General features: G+C 40.7%; 1 protein-coding gene across 2 annotated transcripts; it reads right to left on the bottom strand.

Annotated features, from left to right (window-relative positions):
* Positions 1–1,977: 1,977 nt before the first annotated feature.
* Positions 1,978–19,744, bottom strand: kdm5ba (lysine (K)-specific demethylase 5Ba). Of its 2 annotated transcripts, none has more exons than XM_034584880.1 (27): positions 19,443–19,744; positions 14,481–14,558; positions 14,209–14,331; positions 13,899–14,069; positions 13,138–13,260; positions 12,893–12,986; positions 12,662–12,768; positions 12,339–12,497; positions 12,064–12,183; positions 10,976–11,134; positions 10,385–10,566; positions 10,000–10,162; positions 9,758–9,877; positions 9,172–9,366; positions 8,762–8,943; positions 7,974–8,098; positions 7,527–7,677; positions 6,947–7,067; positions 6,369–6,724; positions 5,564–5,702; positions 5,293–5,472; positions 5,043–5,201; positions 4,285–4,704; positions 4,057–4,147; positions 3,765–3,952; positions 3,387–3,656; positions 1,978–2,796 (listed from the first exon to the last, which is right to left on the bottom strand). In XM_034584880.1, the coding sequence occupies exons 1-27, from the start codon at positions 19,593–19,595 to the stop codon at positions 2,659–2,661; spliced, it is 4,467 nt and encodes a 1,488-aa protein (XP_034440771.1). In that variant the 5' UTR covers positions 19,596–19,744; the 3' UTR covers positions 1,978–2,658. The 2 variants fall into 2 exon arrangements, with proteins under 2 accessions (XP_034440771.1, XP_034440770.1); XM_034584879.1 differs by having other exon boundaries at positions 13,138–13,263; positions 19,443–19,743.
* Positions 19,745–21,418: the final 1,674 nt, after the last annotated feature.

The following is a 21,418-nucleotide window of genomic DNA, read 5'->3' as shown; positions in this document are numbered from 1 at the left end:
AACTACACAGCAGCAACACAATCACAAGACTGCAACACAACTCTGCAACACTATCACACAGCACTACACAACAGCAGCACAAGACTGCAACACAACTCTACAAGACAACACAACTCTGCAACACTATCACACAGCACTACACGACAAGAAAGCACAACTCTACAACATAGCCCTACACAATCACAATACTGCAACACATCGCTACACAACACAATCACAAACAAACCCAGCAGAACACCACAACACAGTGAACATAGTTAAATAAGACCCCTCATTAAAAGCTCCATGAAGGATGTATTGCAGGAGTGTTGCAGGCCTGTCAAACTATAAACCACTCAGTAAACATGGTCTCAATACAAACCTTGCAGGAGGCAGTGAGACAATTCATATATATTTTTTAAAGCCCTTGGATTTAAACTGCAGCGGCTTGCACACACAGCTGCACAATGTCCATTATGCACAATATACACTAGATTAGGATGTGACCTCCATTGTTGTGAAGCAAACTATTTAATTATGGTTAATGCCTCATCTACTTTACATGTGATGTGAAGTAAAACATGTGCAGCAGAGTACTTCCAACAGAAAGAAAGACACCACTACAAAGTGTCTCGTGCATGTAACTGCAGAACAGCTGTTAGTGTGCTGTGTGAGCTTAGGGCTTAAATAGTGACATAGCAAATTCACAAACCTTCCTTTAAGCCATGTTAACTATTTACTACATCTTAATGTGACACAATAAATTATGAATGAGGATTGATGTTTTCAGCAGTTATGCAGTCGCTGTACCTATTTGCATTTTTTCTAATGTTTTATTATGGATTGAACAATCAATCAAAACATAAAATCACTCCTCTCCACATGCAGATTTAATTTCTGTTGTAGTTTGAGTAAATGAATTCCCTTTATACAGATTAAGTTTCACGTGCAGCCACAATATTTATTTGCTGCATGTTTTATGGTCATACTGATTGAACAGCTACAAACTGTAAGACACTGGAATCTAAATTAACAGGGTTGAAGAGACTATGTGAGACACTTCAGATCACGTCCTGCTGTTAATGTGCCGTGTTCTGGTCCAGCAGGTGAACTTCAGGCCACAGTTGCATCATCAAAGACTGAAATGAGGTATTTTTGAGCAGCTGCAGTACAACTTCAACAGAACCAACTCAACAGCTACCTTTCAATCAAATCTTGCTGGACCAGCTATATGACATTCAGTTTTCTGAGTAATTTAAAAACAACCTTCCCAAACGTTTTCAGACTACTTCATCTTCCTTTTGCTTCTCTGATGTCAGGTCGGTGGCAGCAGGATGTTCCAGATGTCTTGCTGCCCAGCTACACTCTACATCTCCTCCTGGTGGGATCCTGAGACATCCCCAGGCCAGATGGGATATACACATTATCCCTCCAGTGAGTTCTAGATCTACCCCCAGGGTATCCTCCTTGTTGGATGAGCCCTGAAATCCTCCAATGGAAGGTGCCCAGGAGGCATCCCGATAAGATGTGTGAAACCACCTTAACTTGCTGCTTGCGACGTGATGGAGCAGCAACTCCTCACCCCATCTGTGAGGCTGAGCCAAGACGACGGAAGAGGAGATTTACTCCTCTGCTGTTCAGCACTAAAAGGATGGACAAGTCCAGGCATATGGGAACAAACATTTTTTTTTATTTTATAATGCAAACTGCAACATATGAATTATATTATTTACCCAAAAGGAGCAGAAAAAGGTCATATACCCGTGGCAAATAAATCACACAGTCGGTGTTAAATCTAAGTCCAACACGATATTTTCATCCTAAACCATATAAAGGGAAAATCCACCCTAAAACAAAATGTACATTCCATTGACGTCGGACAGTTCATTCTCACTCTGTGAACATCAAGGTCCAGGAACTCCAGATCCAAGGCTCATGTTCTCTCTCCCGCAGACAGCGCACAAGGGAATCCTGACTTCAGCTCAAAGTCAGTTGTTATGTTTAAGGGATGTGGGCAAATATTCGGGTGCAAACCTTTGCACATGTTGGATCGACAAGCTCAGACGTGCAGTCGTCGCCGCTCTTGTTTCTGATTTGTTAAAAAATGTTAACTGAACCGAGTAAGATCATAGGATTCAAAAAGTGAATTCATCAGGATTTTAGCTTCAAGAGGGCTTCCTGTCAGAGAATGTCTAAGCACAAATATAGCTCAGCGGAAAACTGAACTGCAATTAATCAGTTCAGTTATTGCTTAGATAAATAATATTTACTCTACAAGAGAAAGATAAGTTTCACATTGTTCAGATGCATGTAAAAAAGGAAAATGTTTTAAAATGTGATGTCCAATTGACTTTTTTCCCCGTTTTGGCTGAAAAAATATCCCTGTGCTGTTGGTTCTGGAAACATTTTGCCATTTTTGTACGTCTGCATCAGATCTCGGAAAGTTTCAGAAAGGATTAGTTGATTAGCTGAAAAACCAGCCACGTGATGAAAACAGTGACAGAAGTCTTTTGTAACTCTGGGAAAAAAGTAAATAGCACCATGTTCACTAAGGGCAAGCCAGAAGGGAAAGGTGGGGGGTGTGAGTGGGGGGGGGGCACAGGGCACACAGAGTTCAGGTGTGCACTTAAGTGCTGCGGCAACAAAACTGCTGATCCTTCAAAAGTCACTTTTTGGTCTTCATTCTCCTCTTTTGTAGTCTGGCTGTGTGCAGCTTATACAAATATAGTCGTCGCTCTCTGCTCGCTCAGCAGAAAGTCCCACGCAGACCTGGTGGAACCACTGGTTACAGCTGCCGTCACACTGGACCCAGTTCACCTGAAATACAGAACATTTGGTTTTCTAGATGTGCTGCTGCGTCACTCTCATTGATCAACACAGTATTTATTTTCACATTTGTTTTATTACCTCCACTGAGGTTATGTTTTTGTTGTTTAGCAGGGTTACTTTAAAAAAAAAAAAAAAAAAACACTCAGAGAATAATTCTTAGATCTTGATGAAAACGCCATGTTTAGGGGGACCAATGTTTGTGAGAGTGTTCATTTTGGTGCTGATCCAAATAGAATTCTGGATCTAATGAATTTAAATGCAATTTCAAAAAGGAGACTGTTGGGCCTTGGCTGAGGTACAAACTCGACTCGGTCATTCCAGTTTGCTTTAAGATTGGTTTTAGGATTTATTATTCTGTTTTTCTTAAGGGCTCAGATTTTATTCGCGTTTCATAATCTATCATTCACTTTGAGTGCGTGTATTTTGCTCGTGTGAGCTCAAGAGACCAAATTCCAATCAATGTTGATAAAGTATTGGATCTTGTTTACGTGAAATTTGATCAACAATAACATCCGTCAGTTTACATTCAGATCAGGTAAGTGCTGCATGTTCATATAAAAGAATGATCTAAAACGAACCTCGTCCCCCTCTGGCTCTCTGCACCATGGTGCAGCACACAGTGAGTAATCCTCGTCAGAGTCTGATGGAGCAGGGTCAGGGTCAGACATTGTGTGTGAAGGAGAACTTGTCCTCTTGGTCTCTTCACTCCTCTCTTTGCTTTTCTTGAATTTCTTCTTGCGACACTTCTTGGCAGTCTCACTGTGCTGAGAGTCGGAGCTTTCCTTACGTCGCTTGGTCCTTTTGCTCTGAGCGTTCACCGACTCCTTTTTGAGACCGGAGCCTCCATTCTGCATCGAGACGTAATTATTACAATAAATATATACCAAAAATAGCGAATACAAGTGTTATCGTGAATGTGCTCCAGAATCAATGATCTTGGTTTTAATCATCATCACCTTGTTGTGATGGGGGCTCCCTCTCTGAGACTGCTGGTCCTGTTCTGTGTGCTTCCCACTGGGGGAGCTGTGTGAGGATGGGGGCGCCAGTTTATACAGCAGGTATCTGTACAGCTGCTCGGTCTCAGGCAGAGTGACCTGCAGCAGGAAGCCCTCCACCATCAGCTCATCCAGCTCATGACCAAGTCCTGTGACAAACGTGATACAGGCGTTCAGAGGGTGAAATGAACAGACTGAATGTATAAGTGTGATGTGTGTAGATGAGAAGTGTGTAAAAGCTTTAAACACTGACCCTGGAGCGGAACAGACTGGTGCTCTGTATAAAAAGATGAACCATTTATTTCCTGAGTCAGATGTGAAGATATTCTGGGTCCAGCTTTCACCTGAAACAATAAAAACAATCCGCTGTGTCTTTAATCCCATCCAGCTAATGACACCAACAAAGCAAACAAATCATATAATTATGTTAAGATAACAACAGTCAAGAGGCTTATCTTTTCAACCCTATGATTCCACTGACCATCTTTGACACTTTCTCCAGAACTCCCTCTGTGCATGCCTGCTGTACTCTATGCTGCCACTGCACCGTCCTCTCGATGAGGAAGCGAAGAGCGTCTCCCTCTGGAAGTCGCACCCGGATCCTCTGCAGTGAAGCCAGCAGCGGCAGGACCTTGTCCAGAGGTGGTTTTCTCGACCGCTGGCAAAGAGGGCAAAGCCAGGCTTCTCCGTACTCTAGGTCGACGGCCGCTTCCACACAGCCACAGTGGAAAACGTCTCGACAGAGCTCACACTGCACCATGGCACCTGAAGGGGCCTTCTGGCAAACACAAACACTGAGCGTGGAGCAGCTTTCAGCAGGAAGAAGCTTGGATTCATTCGAAGTCCTCAACGCCAACAAGATCTCCATCTCCCTCTGACGGACCTCAGCGAGCGTGGTCATCTGTGAGGAGGGAAAATTACATCTATTAAATCTAATTTAAAAACCACTCTCCTTTATCAATTGACATGGTCATCATATGTCATGACTAATTACTGTAATTATTTTGACCTATCAAAACAAACATCAGCACAAACAACTCAAAAATCAATCATGCTTTACTGATCACTTTGTGAGGCACTTTCAGTCTGTATCTTTTTGTTTTTTGTATATTTAACAAGTAATAATCCTTAATTTGTTAATAATTTCACCATTTTGGCAGCTCTGATTACACTATTTGTTACAGGGTCAAGTTGTACAAATATTGTTGTTGTGGAAATTGAAAATACACAATCACTCACAGCAGAGGCGGAGTCCTTGCTCTCAGAAAGCGCTCTCTCTACGTCACACAGAGACTCCAGTTTTGCTGAAGCTTTTTTATTTATCTGTGGAGGCTCTTTAGATTTTTTAGATCTTGACCTCTGATGTCCGGCCCCTACGTCACATCTTGGGCAAAGCACCTGAAAACACAAAAGCAAACACACATCACCTGACGGTCCTAGCAGGCAAGATGATTTTAAATTACTCTCACCAAGCAATATCTCTGTTTACCTCAAGGAGAGAGAAAGGGGAGTTTTTCAGTAGGAATGTCTTTGCTGCGCTTTCCTTCCAGGCCTGAACGTCACTGACCAGGGCCTCCAAACGACTCAGTGGGTTGAGCCTCACTGGGATGCCCTCCGCTATGAGAACCAGCTCAGAGAGGCTGTCCAGCACAGGAATACGTCCCCCGAGCTACAAGCACAGCAACCCAAAATAAACAATCCAAGCATCACCATCTCTGGCCAAGTGTTAAATCCTTCAGTATAGCGGAGATTTATTTTACCTGGAGAGCTTCAGCCTCATGCAGCCACTTCTTGGCCTTGGTGACGACGTCCTTCAGCTGCAGACAGTTGGGCAGATAAGCAGGGATGTTGTCTACTTCTTGTAGAGCAGCGTCAAGAGTTTCTAAGCTGTGACATGGCCTGTGAAGTGAAACAAGTTTTAACACCTTCGGTTTATATAGGAATAACCACCATCAGTTAAATACAGAACAAGACAGAACAGTACAAACTGATATTTTAGTAAGAGAAATGCATTTATTTCCACAATTGTATAGAAAGATCAAATATCAGATCATTTGAAGAGCTCGAGTCTGGTGCTCTACAGTGCGTCCTCTCTGTGGAGCCATTAATGGGTTAAGCACTAGAACCACAGCATGATCCTCTTTATCCACTATGATCCGGCTCTGCAGACATGGCACATTTCACTCTGCACTGTCTGGAGTTTAAGCCGGTTTCACACAACAATTAGTTATTTTTGTAATTCGACTATGTTTGGTTATTTATTTTCAATGCTGAAACTTATTCAACTTTTGTCCCTGACACTGCGAGTTTATAAGACTCGTTCACATGAAAAAGGCTTTAGCTCAATCTATTGGGAATTCAACTTACACACTGAACACCAGGAACAAAAACTACTTCACGAAGAAGCAGCCGTATCTGATTTGTAACCAGGTCATGTTACCAACCAGTCCAATTTCCTCACCAAAAACCCAGCTACAGGATTAACTAAAAAGTAAAATGAAGCTATAGAAACTGAGGGATGGAAGAGGTAAACATTACAGGTCCATTGCGGCTTTGCGTCCTCACCTAGCCTCGATGAGGCTGAGAGCCTTCTCCTCCCACTGCTCCGACACCGTCAGCAGCTCCTGCAGACGAGCCATGGCTCTCTCCACGGAGCTGTGAGGGGCCAGACCCACGCCCTGGTCTATCAGCCTTCTCATGGTGTCCAGACAGAGGTTGTCGGGCCAGCTGCTGGCCTGCTGCACGGCCTCCAGCCAGCGAGCCTGCTCCAGTCTCTCCCTCAGCAGGGGCAGCTGGGGTAGCTCCACGTCCAGGCCCAGACTCACATCCAGCAGGTCCTGCAGCTCCAGTGGGCTAGGAGTCTCGTCAGAGAGGAGACATTCACTGCGCTGCTGGAAGTCATCCACCCGGGTCAATAGGTCCTGGAGGTCATAAGGAGTAAGCATTCAGTACCAGCATTTGACTTATTGGACAACACAATATTTGAATAACTTCACTCACTCACTTAAATTGGAAACACTGCTTGTTACCCAAAATTAAAATCTTTATGATATTCAAATGTCTGTTATTTAGAAAAAAAAATATATATATATATATATATATACACATACACACAGTAACTATTCAAATCAAAGCTCACTGACCTTCAGTAACGGACCCTGTCGGATTGTACACGGCAGGTTGTCCAACTGTCGGACGAAAGACCTCAGCTCATCCACAGTCAATTCGTTCTGGTTTTGAGATTTTCCTCCTCCAGAACGATACCTACAACAGAGGAAAAATGCTCAACAGACCAATAAAGGGCAGATATCACAATTACATAAATAGTAACAATAATAAGAATAATAATACTTTTTTCACTTAAAACTATGAAGTTGGCCCCTTGAAAATAAGTCAAGCATGTAGCCACATTTGTCTGGCAGGTTAAATAGAAAACACTACCAGTAAATGAGCCCTGCTAACACCTATAGTACGACAACAGAGTCAATAACAGTAATTAAGATTAATGGGAGCCAGCTCACATTAAAACACACTGGAAAGATGTCACTTGTGTTCAACAAACGAGAGGTGACAATATCGCAATACTGATTTAGCATCTAGCAAAATCTGCTGTAGGTTAGAATCAATGAAGCAGATTTTTATAGATTGAATATTTGTGTTATGGTCTGACTTTGACTCCTATCGATGCAATCAAACATTTCAAATCGTTTTTATTTGTTCTACCTCGTCTGTCTCTTTCCATTGAGAAGCTGTTGTGCCATCGCAGCAACTTTATCCGCCTCTGTGGCGACGGTGCGGAGCTGATCCAGGGAGCTGGTGAGTGGGAACACCTTTGTCTCCACCTGTTCCACCAAACTATGAAGCTCTTCCAAACCTAGTAATACGTTTTCAGAAAAATAAACACACAGACGGTCAGTCGATGTTTACATGTCACTCAAATGACAGGGGTGGAATAAAGTAATAAGCGGTTTTGATCCTTTTCGGAAAAACGTGTACCTTTTAATATGAAATAATGTGTCAACAGCCTGCTTTACTTATAGGGTTACGTTATATAAAACAGCGATGAAAGCTGACTGTGTACTAATGAGTATCTCAATAATAAAAAAGGACAAGGCGGATTTGTGATAACACTGTTGTAGTACCCTGGACATTTTAGAGTTTCCAACTAACCTTTTTTCTTGTTTCCTTTGTTCTCCAGGATCTCCCGAACACTACAGACCCAGTCTTTATACGACTCTGCACGCACCTTCACTGATGCCATCATGGGGTACAACTCATCCATTGTAAACTTGTAACTAGGAAAAAACAATGCAAGACAATGAATATGCTATTATGATTATTGAATTTTCCTAGGTTTATTAAAGTAAAATGTAAATACTCATTCTTTCTAAATGAACCTAGGGTGTGAAATTGGATGAGAAATTGTGCACAAGGCAGGCACTTTTACATTGAACGGCTTCTTTTCATAGAGGACGGACCATGAAACTACAACTACCACCACAAAACCCAAGATCTTGGTTGTTTATGTAACACTGATAGTTTCATTGTCTCACCTCAGCAACATGCAAGCATATGATTTTTTAAAAGATTACATTATATTATATATCATTTCTAGGAAATTGAGCTTTTTAAGATAAGATATTAGTCACTGCCTCAGAAAATGCACATTTTATTTGCTCTCTGACCAAAATATTTAATTGTTGACAAAAAATGCTGAATTTGCATAATTTCCCTACATGTGGGCGAAACCCTCACACATTTTGTGAGATGTTATATTAATGAATTATGCTCGAAAATATAAAGTAGCAGTGATAAATGAAGTAAGCATTTTTTATTATATTCAAAGTTGAAAAACAAGTTGCTTTTATGAAATTTAAGAAAAAGTGATGCAACACAAAAAAAACCAAAAAAACAGGAAGTGAGTGTTTGTTATGTTGATGTGCTGAGTGAAGACTCACTGGAGTGTGAGGTTGCTGCGAGGACACGAGCAGAGATGGTGGGTGTGGTACAGACAAACCATCTTGCCGGGACTACAAGCGCATGTGATGCCAGACAGGTAGCAGGTGGTCCGACACTTTGTGCACTGCCGCTCCTCGTCTGGGAGCACCTCATAATCAACTTGCTTTGATTGCACCACACCCTGGGGAAACAGGTTCACAGATGTTAGAGCTGAGGTGGAGACAGAGGAGCTAAATGTGACAGCTGTGTTGGCTCCTAAACGACATCTTTGGATCTACTATGATTAATATCTTCAAAATGTGTTTTTAAATTAAGTTTTCTATACAGAAGCTACATGATGCCACCAGTTTAACCCTTTACTCATATATATGAATAAAAACAACAGGCCCTTCAGACAAGAGCTGCTCACCATTTTTTTAATCTTCTGTCTTAGTTGTTCTTCTTCTTGGAGCATGAGCGTCATCTCCTTTTGCACTGCTGACGCCAGGTCCACATCCATCGTGATTGCTTTATAGGCCATGTTACAAACCATCTCGTCATGTGAGAAGACACAGTACCTGCTCAGCTGGCGATAGTGTTCCACACAGTTACGGCCAATGGGCATCTGTCAGAAAACACAAAGGTAAGTCCCTAAGGCAGCAGAAAAAATATATAGTAACAACATTGATAATAATAAATACCTGTTCCTTCAAGTAAAATTTTCCCACTCCATAAATTAATTGTTTTGTATATGCTGTATGTCTTTTCTTCATTTTTATTTTCTTCTATGAATTGATATATTATAGCATATTTTAATGTTAAGGATCCAGTGTATACGATTTAGTAGGATCTATCAGCAGAAATGGAACATAGTATTTATAATTGCGTATTTATCAGAGTATAATCGTCTGATACGAGGGGTATTCAATTATTATATATATATAATATATAATTATATATATTAAAACAAAAACATGGCTAGTGATGTGCAAACAGATGATGAATCATCTTCTTACCCAATCCATTGTACAGAAGTTGACGGCTTCAGCAAAGTTGAAACCCTGGTTGAATCCACTGTGGTAAGCTCTGGGAAAGGTGATGACGAATTCGCCTGCACACTGGTTGGTGCGATAGATCTAATGAAGAGTAAGGACAGCAAAATCACAAGTTGTACGTTTTAGTCCCTGTTTTTTGAACTTCATCCCACTTATTTTTAAAAGAAATAAAGGTTGAATGGTTGTGAGGTTGAGCTTATTACCGGGACGCCGTTGTTCATCAGTGTGTTGGGATTCATGATGGTGACCAGCTGGTGAAGAAGATCTGGCTGGGACTCAAACAGCTCAGGGGCCAGTTTCTTCATGACAGACTCGAGGTGCTCTGCAGCGTAACCAGGGACCCCGTACCACGTCTTTGGCTCCCCCCTACACATATGGTCAAACATCTTCAGTAAACTCCAGTAGAAGAAGGTTATATCAGTTCTGACCCACCCGCCATGCTGTGTAAACAGTGCATTTAGATTTTGGGATATTTCAGAAACAAATCAAATTTTCTGACCAGGTGAAATAATCTGTTCCTGGTGTAACAAAACAATCTTTAAAATCACTATTATTGATTCATTATGAAGTTAAATGAGGGCACTTTACCAGTGCAGATAGTTTATGGAGTAGCTCCAGTGGTCCTCAATATGCCAGCAGAAGGAGGAGAAGCACATTCCCACATACAGCCATGGTAACTTCATCCCACAGATGTCGGCTGTAATGTGAGTCAGCACCGAGCTGTCCAGCACCGGCATGTTGTTCAGGTTCCAGCCACTGGTCAGGTAATGCTGCAGGTGAGAGACACAACTCAACACTCAAAACCAGCCCTGTAAACTGAAAACGCATCATATCTGAAAACACAATATCCGTGATGTTCATGTGTCTTAATTCCCAGGTCAAAGAAAGTACACTGGTGTAGGAAGTCCTGAGAGATATGAGGACAAAAGCCCAAATCCTCTGAGAACTGAGAATTTCAGTTTTTATTTTTGCATTTTAACAAATATTTATTCGGACATGTTTTTATTCTTCAATAATTGTTGTATGATCATGATCACTAATTTATATCTAGATTTTAAGGCGACACAAGTTAACACCTTACAGTTTTCAGTAACGCTGAAAAACATCTAATTAACACCAAAATGAATTTTGACAGTACACAAGTGTAACAAACAACATCACCAGGACAACGGTTTATACCTCGTCCTCAGGAGAGAGCTCAAAATGGCTGTTCCTCACAGGGAAACCACTCCCAAACTCCTTGGAGGCAATATCTGCTCCGTACTCCACGGTGACGTCATCCTCGATGGTGCTGACGAGACGCCAGAACTCTTTCTCCACCAGCTCTGTGGGAACCATCTAAAAAAAAAAAAACACACACACACAAAAAGCTCTGTATTGAACACAATTAAAACAAATATATTGACGACACGAACTTAGAAGAACTGATACACACGTATGAATTTGAGCTTGGATTTTTTTTGGACTAATATAAAGAACAGCTTCTTTTTTTGTTTTGACGAATTTGGCTGGATAAAAATTGTCTTTCTTTGACTTGTAATACACAAGGTCTGTTTGTCTGGCTACACCCACCCACCCCCTCCAGTATTTGATAAGACAAACAGGACTCTTGCTGGTAGTGTTTTCCAAGTGTTATCAAAGCATTCCTTTGTTCCAGACCAAAGTCATAAAACCAAATAAAAGAACAAGATTGTTTCCCTTTCAAAATCTGCCAATTTCTGCATCTTGTCTCGGGAAAGCTTTTCTTGGATAAAAATAGATCATTTTCATGTACTGGAATATTCGGTGCATGTTGATATTTGGTGCAAAATGCAGTAAATACAGTAAAACTGAAACATCGAAACGAAAGCTAAGAAAGAGATTTTTATTTCCACTGTGCTGGAGATGTCATCTTTGGGGTTATATAATATTATCTTTACCAATCATGCCCTGAAGTCATATCTCTGCCATGTTAGTTTTCGTCTTTTCTGCTAAACTCAGGTTTACGCATGTGTGTCTGTGCCACTGTGCAATTACACCACCATAACCCTAGTTGGCTCTGGGGTTTCTTTGCCACTGTGTGCATATTTCAAATAATGGCGAGTTAAAATAAACTGATCATATTGCTTTTGGAGCTAATAAATGTTGAACAACGGCTACTTTTACTGAAATTAGTGCATCGCAAAAAAGACAAAAGATGTTGGAAACGATGACACATGATTATGTGTCAAATGGAAACTAATTGGATATCAATTAACAATATCAGTCAATGGGTGTTGCAAACTCACATGAACTGGCATGTTGAAATAGTCCGACTTGAAGGAGTCGGCCATGTCTCCAAAGGCCTGGAGGGTGTAGCTCCTGCCGGCCTGCTCGAAGCCAAAAGCGACAGGAGGTTTGCCACATTCCTGCGAGAGAAAATATGGAATATGAAGTAAAAACACAAACTTCTTGCTTCTCTTTTATGTTTGTGGATATCAGACGGGAGCTTCTAGTCTTGGCTTCCAATTAAGCTGCTCTTTCAGGGTTTAGCTCCCTGCGGGGTGGAGCTTTGGAAACTCACCTGAGCCAGGCACTTGGGACATCTCCAGTCGCCTTTGGGAACATCGTGGAGGGGAGGGATCAGACAGAAAATGTGGTAGCTGTCATCACAGCCGTCACACAACAGCAGGCGTTCCTCAGCGGTCCCACTGCCACATACCTGGCACATGTACTGGTCCACCTGAGAACACAGAACAGCGGTTCTGCCTTTGTTCTATGATGTGAAATCTTATTTCATACATATAACTGACAGCAGAGGGTAAGGATCATCCATTCTTTTTATTTCTACAGTATTAGAATCATGGTGATGTTAATTATAATTTCAGTAGCATAGAATAAACTTACTTTATTCTGGGGAGGTTTGATGATCGGTTTTAATAAAGTTTCTTCATATTCTGTTGGATCCTCATGTTCAATGGGCTCCTTTTTCACCTGTGTGATCGCCATTCTCACTGAAAGATAGATAAAGGCTCAATCCAAGATTTAAGATTCTCTTAGAGTATCACTCATTTTAACCAATCACAACATTGATGTTGCCTTGATAAACCAATCAGCACTGGCTGTCTTTGTCCTCACCACGCTCTGGTTTGACAGCAAATGTTCCCATCCTCCTCCTGAGATTGGGACGATTCTCACAATCTTCACCAGGTTCCGTTTTAAAACAACCTCTCTGTCAGAATCACAGTGAGTGCCAGAGAGAAAAGGTAAGAGTTGAACATATAAACAAGTCACTAGTATAGCAGATGACTAATGTGGAAATATATGGCTTATATGATTGGTGTGACAATATCAGAAATACTGAGAACGATTGATCGACTCACTTCAGATCTCATTCGTTTCGCTCGGCGAGCAATGCTGCAGGTCTCCTGAGGCTGGACAGACTGGCGCTGCGGCAGGTCATGAGGGGTGTACTCCTTATCTTTAGTGTCATTGGTCAAGGTGGCCTTCTACGGAAAGAAGTAGGGACACCTTATTAAAGACTGAACTAGTCAGGTTAAAAACCAGCCACATTTGTTCCCTGAAATTTGATCTAAATAAGGACCTTACTCCTCGAAAAGATGAACTCAGAAATGTTTGTACTGGATTAAATACTGTACATGTTGCACAAGAGCCATCAAGTACCTTGAAAGAGTACATTTCTGTAGACTTTCTAGATAGATGTTGTATTTTTGATGCTTGTTGGCTTGCACAGGTATTGTAGTGGTTGTACAGTGACCATATTATTACAACCATCCTCTGAAGATGGTGTTTCACCTTTTTGTAATATTTTGTTGCTTTTGATCAGTGCTTTAATGCTTGGAATGACTGAAGAGTGAAGGAACAATGAAGGATCTCAGGTAAGGTCATTCAACATTTCCTCTATTAAACTTAAACTTCTGTCAATTATAACAATCCTGTGTGTACCGAGCTGGCAGAGAAAGTCAGTACTACCCTTGGATTCATAATAATATACTGAATTCCTTGAAAAGGACCTAGAGTGAACTATGAATTCTTCCAGAAAACATCCACTTAACTGTGAACAGGCTGTGAACATGTCTAGCTACTACTGCTCAGCTGGGAAAAGAAAACATATGTGACGTACAGGCAGATTGGTTCCAGTATGGAACAGGTTATATGGGTAGAGGATCCGCTCATAGTGCGCTCGCAGATGAGAGCCAATTGCCTTGCCCGGCGCAAAGCCCATCTTGACGGATATCCTAGTCCAGCGTCGCTCTCTGCAGACTGCATCAAAACCTCCCTCTTCATTCACCAACTATGGACAAACAGATACCATAAGTTCAGTATTACATCAGTCACATGTGTAAATGATCACACAAATGTATAATTTCATTGTGAATTGTATGTGGTCCTCTTCCTCGCCTCACAATTATGAAACTAGAATTTGCACATACCTTATTCAGCTGATAAAGATCCAAGATCTTTCTTTCCACATGAGGAATTTTCAGAGTGCATCCTTGAAGCTCCCAGAATTTTGCCATTTGATCCAGGAAGTTGAGCTTAACTCTGGTCTGAGCCTAAAAACAGGATCAAACAAAGGTTTTACATAAGAACAAAAGACAATAACATAGAAAAAAGTCCAATAATTTGTAATTCTTACTGAATGCAGCATTTACACTTAATAGATTTTCTGTATCTTCAATAGATGCATGATAAATGAACGAACCTCCAATTCATTGAGCCTTTGTATCCGTGGTGTGAACTTCAGTCTGTCAACATCACAGGCAAAAGGCGGCTGCCAATCCTGAGTGAATAAAAACAAACACTTTTTAAAGCAAAGGAGGCTAAAACTTTGATGATCATACTAAAACATGAGACAATAAAAGGTCATTTTGTTTTTGATTTGTCAGTCTGTAATAATATGTTGGGTACTACCACACCCCATGTGAACAATATGCAAATACAAGCCGGAAGTAATGACTATAAGTAAATATCCCATGAACTGTAGCTCTGAGCAAAGCTAGATGGCCAAAGGTTGGACAGTGTATGTGGCATTGATCTTATAAAACACTATCTCAATGAACAAACATTAAACCATTCAGATTGCTGTGGTTTTTTCTTTAATACATAAAACCTACGCAATCTAAGTTCTCCATAACAAATAAACAGCAAAATCAGAGGAAATAAAGACCTTTTGAATGTTGATACTCAAAACTTATATGTATTTTGAAAGCATTTTACCATCTGACCCTCTTAACTGGCCTGGTTTGGCTCAACAAGGAGTACAATTTTAAAAATAAATCCAGTCTGCACACCGGGTCTGATCAGCCAGTAACCTGCGGTTCTTCAGGTAAAACTTGTCAAAGCCAAGCCTACAGGAAGCCATTGCGTGTGTGAAGGGATCATGTGACTTGACTCAGCTGTGTCTAGAAATTAGGCTTCAGATCTGGATCCAATTCAAAAATCCATTACCACAGTGGTTCATCGATAGTGGAGAAACAAACGGTTCATTCATGGAAATAGACAAAATTCTCTTTATAAATGACCACATGTTTTAAAGCATTTTACTATCTCTTTTTTTTTGCTGGTTTGAGTCGACAAGGAGGAACAATCTAAACACAAATTCAGTCTGCACACCGGGTCTGATCAGCCAGTAACCTGCAGTTCTTCAAGTAAAACCCAGAGCCTGTTGATAAAGCCAAGCCTACAGGAAACCATCTCATGTGCCAACATTCAAATAGCTGAGGGCAATTATTTTGGGTTTGGCTGATCCACACAACAACACATGCTTTTTGGTGAGATGTATAATAGGTAACATTTTGATTAACACATATAGGCTACATATATTATGTATGGATGTTTGGCAAGAGCAAAACTACATGCTAAATAAATAAACAAATCAAAATGTTGTTTGAATCCAATATTACAATTTAAAACTTACAAAGTTTGTCAAAACATTTGAATAAAATGTGTTTATTATCAAACCACAGAAGAATCACCAAGATATGATTCAACAAAAAAAAGAAGATAGGAGACCATCAGATTTATCCAGGCCTGTGTGATGGTGTTTACAATAGCAGCGTAACTACTTAACTACTCTTACTTACAGACTAAACACCAACATGCCTGATATTGATGCACTTGCACACTCAATGAAAACAAACCTGCTCATGCTAGACCACACAACTTCCTGCCAGACTGGAGAACTCTGAAGGTTTAATAATGAGACACCACAGTGCTGCTGATTTCACATGAGTGAGACTATTACAAAGAAAGACGACAACAAAGTGTGAAATTTTGACTTTGAGTTTGGTAGAAAGTGTATTATCTTAGAAAGATATGGCTGATAACGGTCAACACTGTCATATACTGACATGAATGTATTGTTACTTGTTGGCGTAAGAGCTGTTGTGTGTTACTTAGACTAAAACTCTGAACATGCACGGCTGAAATCATCCAGTTATTTCTACAAATATTCATGAAATCCCTGAGTCATGTAGAACAGACAGAAACATTTTAATCTCCGAGATGAGTTTCATGCATGTATAACTACACCTGTCGTACCAGGTGGATGGTTATGTTTTCTTTAATGGCTTGATTCTGGGGTCATCTCAGTGTTAAGGCTTTCTGAGAAAAAATGTTACCTAAGTGCATCAAAGATAACAAAACAGATTTTTGCATTGGTAAAAAAATGTTTTCCAGTTTTTTTTTTCAAATCTTATACGTCATTCTAATTTTATACTTGATTAAAAGATCAAAGTATTTTTTATTTCCCAATTAGTTGTGTAGATACATACAATCTTTTTGCAGTTGAATCATAGCAAATTGGACAAATACAAAATTTTATAATATCTTAGTTTTGCACTAAAATTATCATTTTCTCATCTTGGAACCAAACTCCCTCTGAAACTAGACTGCTATCAAAAGCAATGAGCTAAATGTGCATGCAAGTTATGTACGGCTCATGTGACTTGACTGAACTGTGCCTGGAAATTAGGCTACAGATCTGGATCCAATTCAAAAATTAACAATCCCAATGGATCTTCATCTACAAATGGTTCATTTGTGGAAGTATAGTCAGAGTTATCTGTATAAATGACCACCTGTTACAGTGGGAATAGCAATAGAAATGCAAAATTTAAGAAAATACTAGACTTACTGGGTCTAGACAGACTTTTTACTTCCTGGGTTGAAAGTAATAGTCAGAACAGGGACAACAATATCTGCATTAACAGCACCTTATCAATATGTAGACGATGCTGGATTAGACTCACAAATGTCCGACCACAGAAAAACAATGCCTTTGAAACATATGGAACCGGACTGGGTTTTCTGACCATTCCCAGAGCAAAGGTCTGACCACAACCGTTTAGAATTAGAAGCATAATTTTGGTCTAGACTTAAGAGGCGTTTCCTCTTGTACAAACTGACAAATATGAGTGGTGAGACGATACCCACGATAACAGCCATAACATGGCAAGGAATAATTTGCGTACTAATAAACACTTACAGTCAATATGTAAACCATGCAAAACCCTGGAGGAAACGATGAGTACACTGTGCACCCAGAAACCACTGATCAAAAACAGGTTGTGGGGCAACATCCCCTTCCTCTTTAAAACACAAACCTTTTTAACCATTTACATGAGCGACAAAGAAGAGAAAAAATGGCGACAAAGAAAAAGAGATATCAGGTCACATCCTATCTTACGAGTATGCAATGTGTGCCTTTGCCATACAAGCCCCCGGGATGTCCACCATTGTCCTGGCTTTCCACTCAGAAGAGCTCCGATTTGAGATTGTTTATTGGTCTGTTTGGCTCACACATCACCCTAGAGCCAAATTTTGGTCTGAATGTTCAATAGAAACTGATGGTGCATGACACAAGACTGCAGATAGTGGTGCGTATACACAGTAGGCGAAATAGTGGAGTTCTCCTATTTGCACGTATTTTACATACTAGTTTACACCCGATGAATAGGTATTGTATTTGCACTTATTTGTTGACCTGTTGCTTCTTGAACATATGGTATGTAAGAAAGAACATATGGTATGGTATATGTATGTAAGAAATAAAATGCACATTGCGATCATAAAGAAGCCAGTATATTTGAAGGTCTTGCAGAATAGTGGGCCACGACCTCTTGTACCTCTTAATATATTTAAAAATGATGAAATCAACAAAATGTCTTATGCATTGAAGTGTGGTGAAAATCTAGTAAAAGCAATTCAGGAACAAGTCAGTCCCTTCGGTTACACACCAGGAAAAACCTAAACAAGCAGCATCTATTCTACACATTCTTTTGTTTACATGAGCTGTGTGTTTTCGGCCTGTGCACCAGCAAACCCTGAGATCAGTCCCTCGTCCACCATTTTTAAAAATAAACAACAATTCAGTCGCTCATACCCCTTCCCTTCCTGGTAGAACATGCAAAATAGGCTTTCACAGCTTCCTGACTTCTGCTTTCAGATGAGTCTCATGTTATCTGATGCAGATCCAAGAAAACAATTCACCCAGGACCCTTCACGTCTTTTTTCTTTTCGGGGATACATCTGGCAGAAATCACATTAGTCGTCAGCCATGGTATCATTTATTTAGGCAGAATGTGTCCTTTATCTAATTTGCGTGGAGGCTTGGACACACCCTTGAACGCCCTCCTCTCCCACAGTGCATCCGAAATAAGGTCAATGCAAGATTAAATTCCTATCTTTTTAAGTAGCTAGGTGGACGTTCATGAAATTATTTCATCTTCTTTACTGTGCTGAGAGATTTCTAGTTATTATAAAAAATGTTACCACTACGACCTAAGATGTGGATTAGAGACAGGATCGTCCAATGAGAGTAATAAAATACTATAAAAGACAGCCAATGGTTTTCACAAGTTGTTTTCATAATAACGCCATTACGTTGTAGTGGGAGCCTGAAAGGCTTTGCTAACAAACTGAGGACGTCAACGACGAAGACTAAAAGCGGGTTTAAGTGCATTCAAAGATACACAATAATAATAAAAAGAGACAGTGTCCATTAAAGACGACGTCGATCGTGCGACCCCATTTCTCCATAGACAGTTGGTCAGCGAGCACGTAGGTAACGTTATCCCCCGTTTATGTCACACAACCGCGGCTTTAAACAGGCCTAATTAACCCTGGCTCGATTACCTCACACTGGCTAAACCTGTCAAATCCCGATGGTGAAGTTTAGCCACGACATTTTAACTGTTTGAAAAGAAAAGACGACATTCTAGTTTCTATCTCCACGGGTCGAAACCGTGCGCAGACTCCAGGAAGCGGTTATTTCTGCGCTAATGTAAACAATCCGTGTCATATTTGTGCAAAGTTCAGCGACTGGATTTAGATTTCAGGAAAATGTCGCCAAAGGTGACTTTAAACACAGGGTCACGTTCGACAGTGTGTAAAACGGGACAAAACTTGACCGGGACACGAGTTTCCTCCTGAATGGACGGAGTCTGAGAGTTCCTGGGTAGCGGCTGTTAAACAAACGCAACACTCTCGCAGGCTCGGGCTGACAATTCAACTCGCAGCCGCAATCCGCCATGTTGAAAAACCTGTCTAAAAACACACAACTTTGCCTGCTATTAAAAAAACAACAGCTAGCCACGGCCACACGCGACCGAAGCAAGGAAACTATCCACTTGGGTTGCCGGTGAATACTGTTGGGACCACTCACCGGCGGCGGGCGGACTTTGCAGATGCCAGTTTTCTCTGCGATGGGTCGTATTTTGTTGATGTACGCAAACGGGTCGGCGAATTCCTCCCAGCTGGGCTCAAAGACTGGGCACTCCGGGGGAGGAATGAACTCATTTTGCTGCGGCTGAGTCATGGTCGCATCTTTGTTGTGGCTCCCGCTGGATGTTTTTTTTATTGTTATTGTTGTTGCTGTCGTCGTGGGGACAGATCGCTCAGTTCATGTCCACGCTCCACTTCAATGAGCCCACGGACGAATTATCGAGTTGGAGACGAGAGCGTGACAGCCAGGGAGCGTGCTCCTCCGCCCCAGAAAGTAGACACCCACAAAACGAATGAGGCCACACTTTTGATCGCTGCTGGGACGCTGCTGCATCACATTGAACATCAGGGTTGCACCTTTTAACACTGATTGTGTTTATAACTATCCACAAACATATTTAACAGGCACAAGTGGTGCGTGTCCATATCTGTCAGAGGAGTTAAAATACCTGCGGGGCTGCTTTAGAGCAGCAGAACGCCTTAAACGTCATTATAATCCCATTTAAAAACAAATAGCAGCAAACACTTTGTGACTATATAACTCTGTAGTTGGGGGATTATAAAGCTTATTGGTTCCGTGGTTTCCTCACAGATGATCGCTCCCTGCTGGGTGAGCTTGATTCCTCTCACCCCTTCGCCCGCAAATCCGTCGCTTAACAAACGGAAGAATGAGTTGGATCGGCCCCGCCCGGCTGTGTCGACATAATAGACGCGCCTGACGGGACGTCGGGTGACCCTAATCGAGCACACCCTGCAGATCTCTACGCGCCGACCGGCACTTCGTTTTTAAATGGTCTAGAGGAGCTCGTTGATTGGTGGAGACCGCAGTCACATGGTGAGAGTTGGACTGTTTATGTTTTCATAAGAAACCTTTTAATTCGTTTATACCGAACCAGCCCCTGAAAGCATCATGCGTAAAGCGGCTATAGCGTCTATAGAACAGAACATGTACATGTTTTAAACGTGTTTTCTGGCAAAACCACGCGTTTAATCATGTCGATGTGCATTACGTCACTTGCTAAATAGTCTTCCAACCATAAACAACTACAATCCTCACCTCATGGATGTTTTTCTCCACCAAACAGTCAAGTAGCATTTTACATTCATTTTTGTTTCGACTCATATAATATATATATATATATATATATATATATATATATATATATATATAGTGGAGGCACTTAAGGGTTATCATAAAATATCTTCGGTGTATTTTGTGATTTCTGATATAAATAATTGTAAAAAAAATATATATATATAAATAAAATGATTTGACTTTGTTAAACTTTGTTGTTGTTGTTGTTCTGTTGTATTTGTATTGCATTCAGAGAGAAGCAACAAGCGCCTGGAGAATCAGACTGTAAATGTATGATTATATACTGTAAATTTGACAACATTTAATTAATAATATATATTAATATTTGACACAATCTCATAGATTTCCCCTGTCACAGGCAGGATTTACCACCTCACTTGTTTCACTCTACGTGAGACGGGTTTACATGTCCCTGTTCTGTGTTTGTTATATAACCACTTGCCTCCTGTTCAATTGTTCCAAGTGATTGAGTCATTTTTTGAACTTTTTAATCAATATGTACAAAATAATTCTGCACATCCTTTGCATAGCCAGCACATGATTAGCTCTGTCCTTTTATTACCTCAATAATGTCAAGTTTTCTTAATCACCAGCAATTAGATCTCACAAACTTGATACAATCCCTTAAAAGAATAAAACAAATGTGTGACTAGTGTTATTACAAATTTCCTACTGTCCTTTAAAAAAATATTCCAAAAATAACACTCGAGAAGTGTGATGGTTTGTTATTCTGTAAAACACACAAAGAGAAGCACACAGCTCCACCACCCTCACTCAGCTGACTACAGCACCACTGTCACTGGCTCGGTGTGGGAGGAGCT

This window comes from Hippoglossus hippoglossus, chromosome 5, assembly GCF_009819705.1.
Source record: "Hippoglossus hippoglossus isolate fHipHip1 chromosome 5, fHipHip1.pri, whole genome shotgun sequence".
Classification (NCBI taxonomy): Eukaryota; Metazoa; Chordata; class Actinopteri; order Pleuronectiformes; family Pleuronectidae; genus Hippoglossus; species Hippoglossus hippoglossus.
The sequence above is the reverse complement of the archived record's forward strand: the minus strand, read 5'-3'. Positions and strand labels throughout refer to the sequence as shown.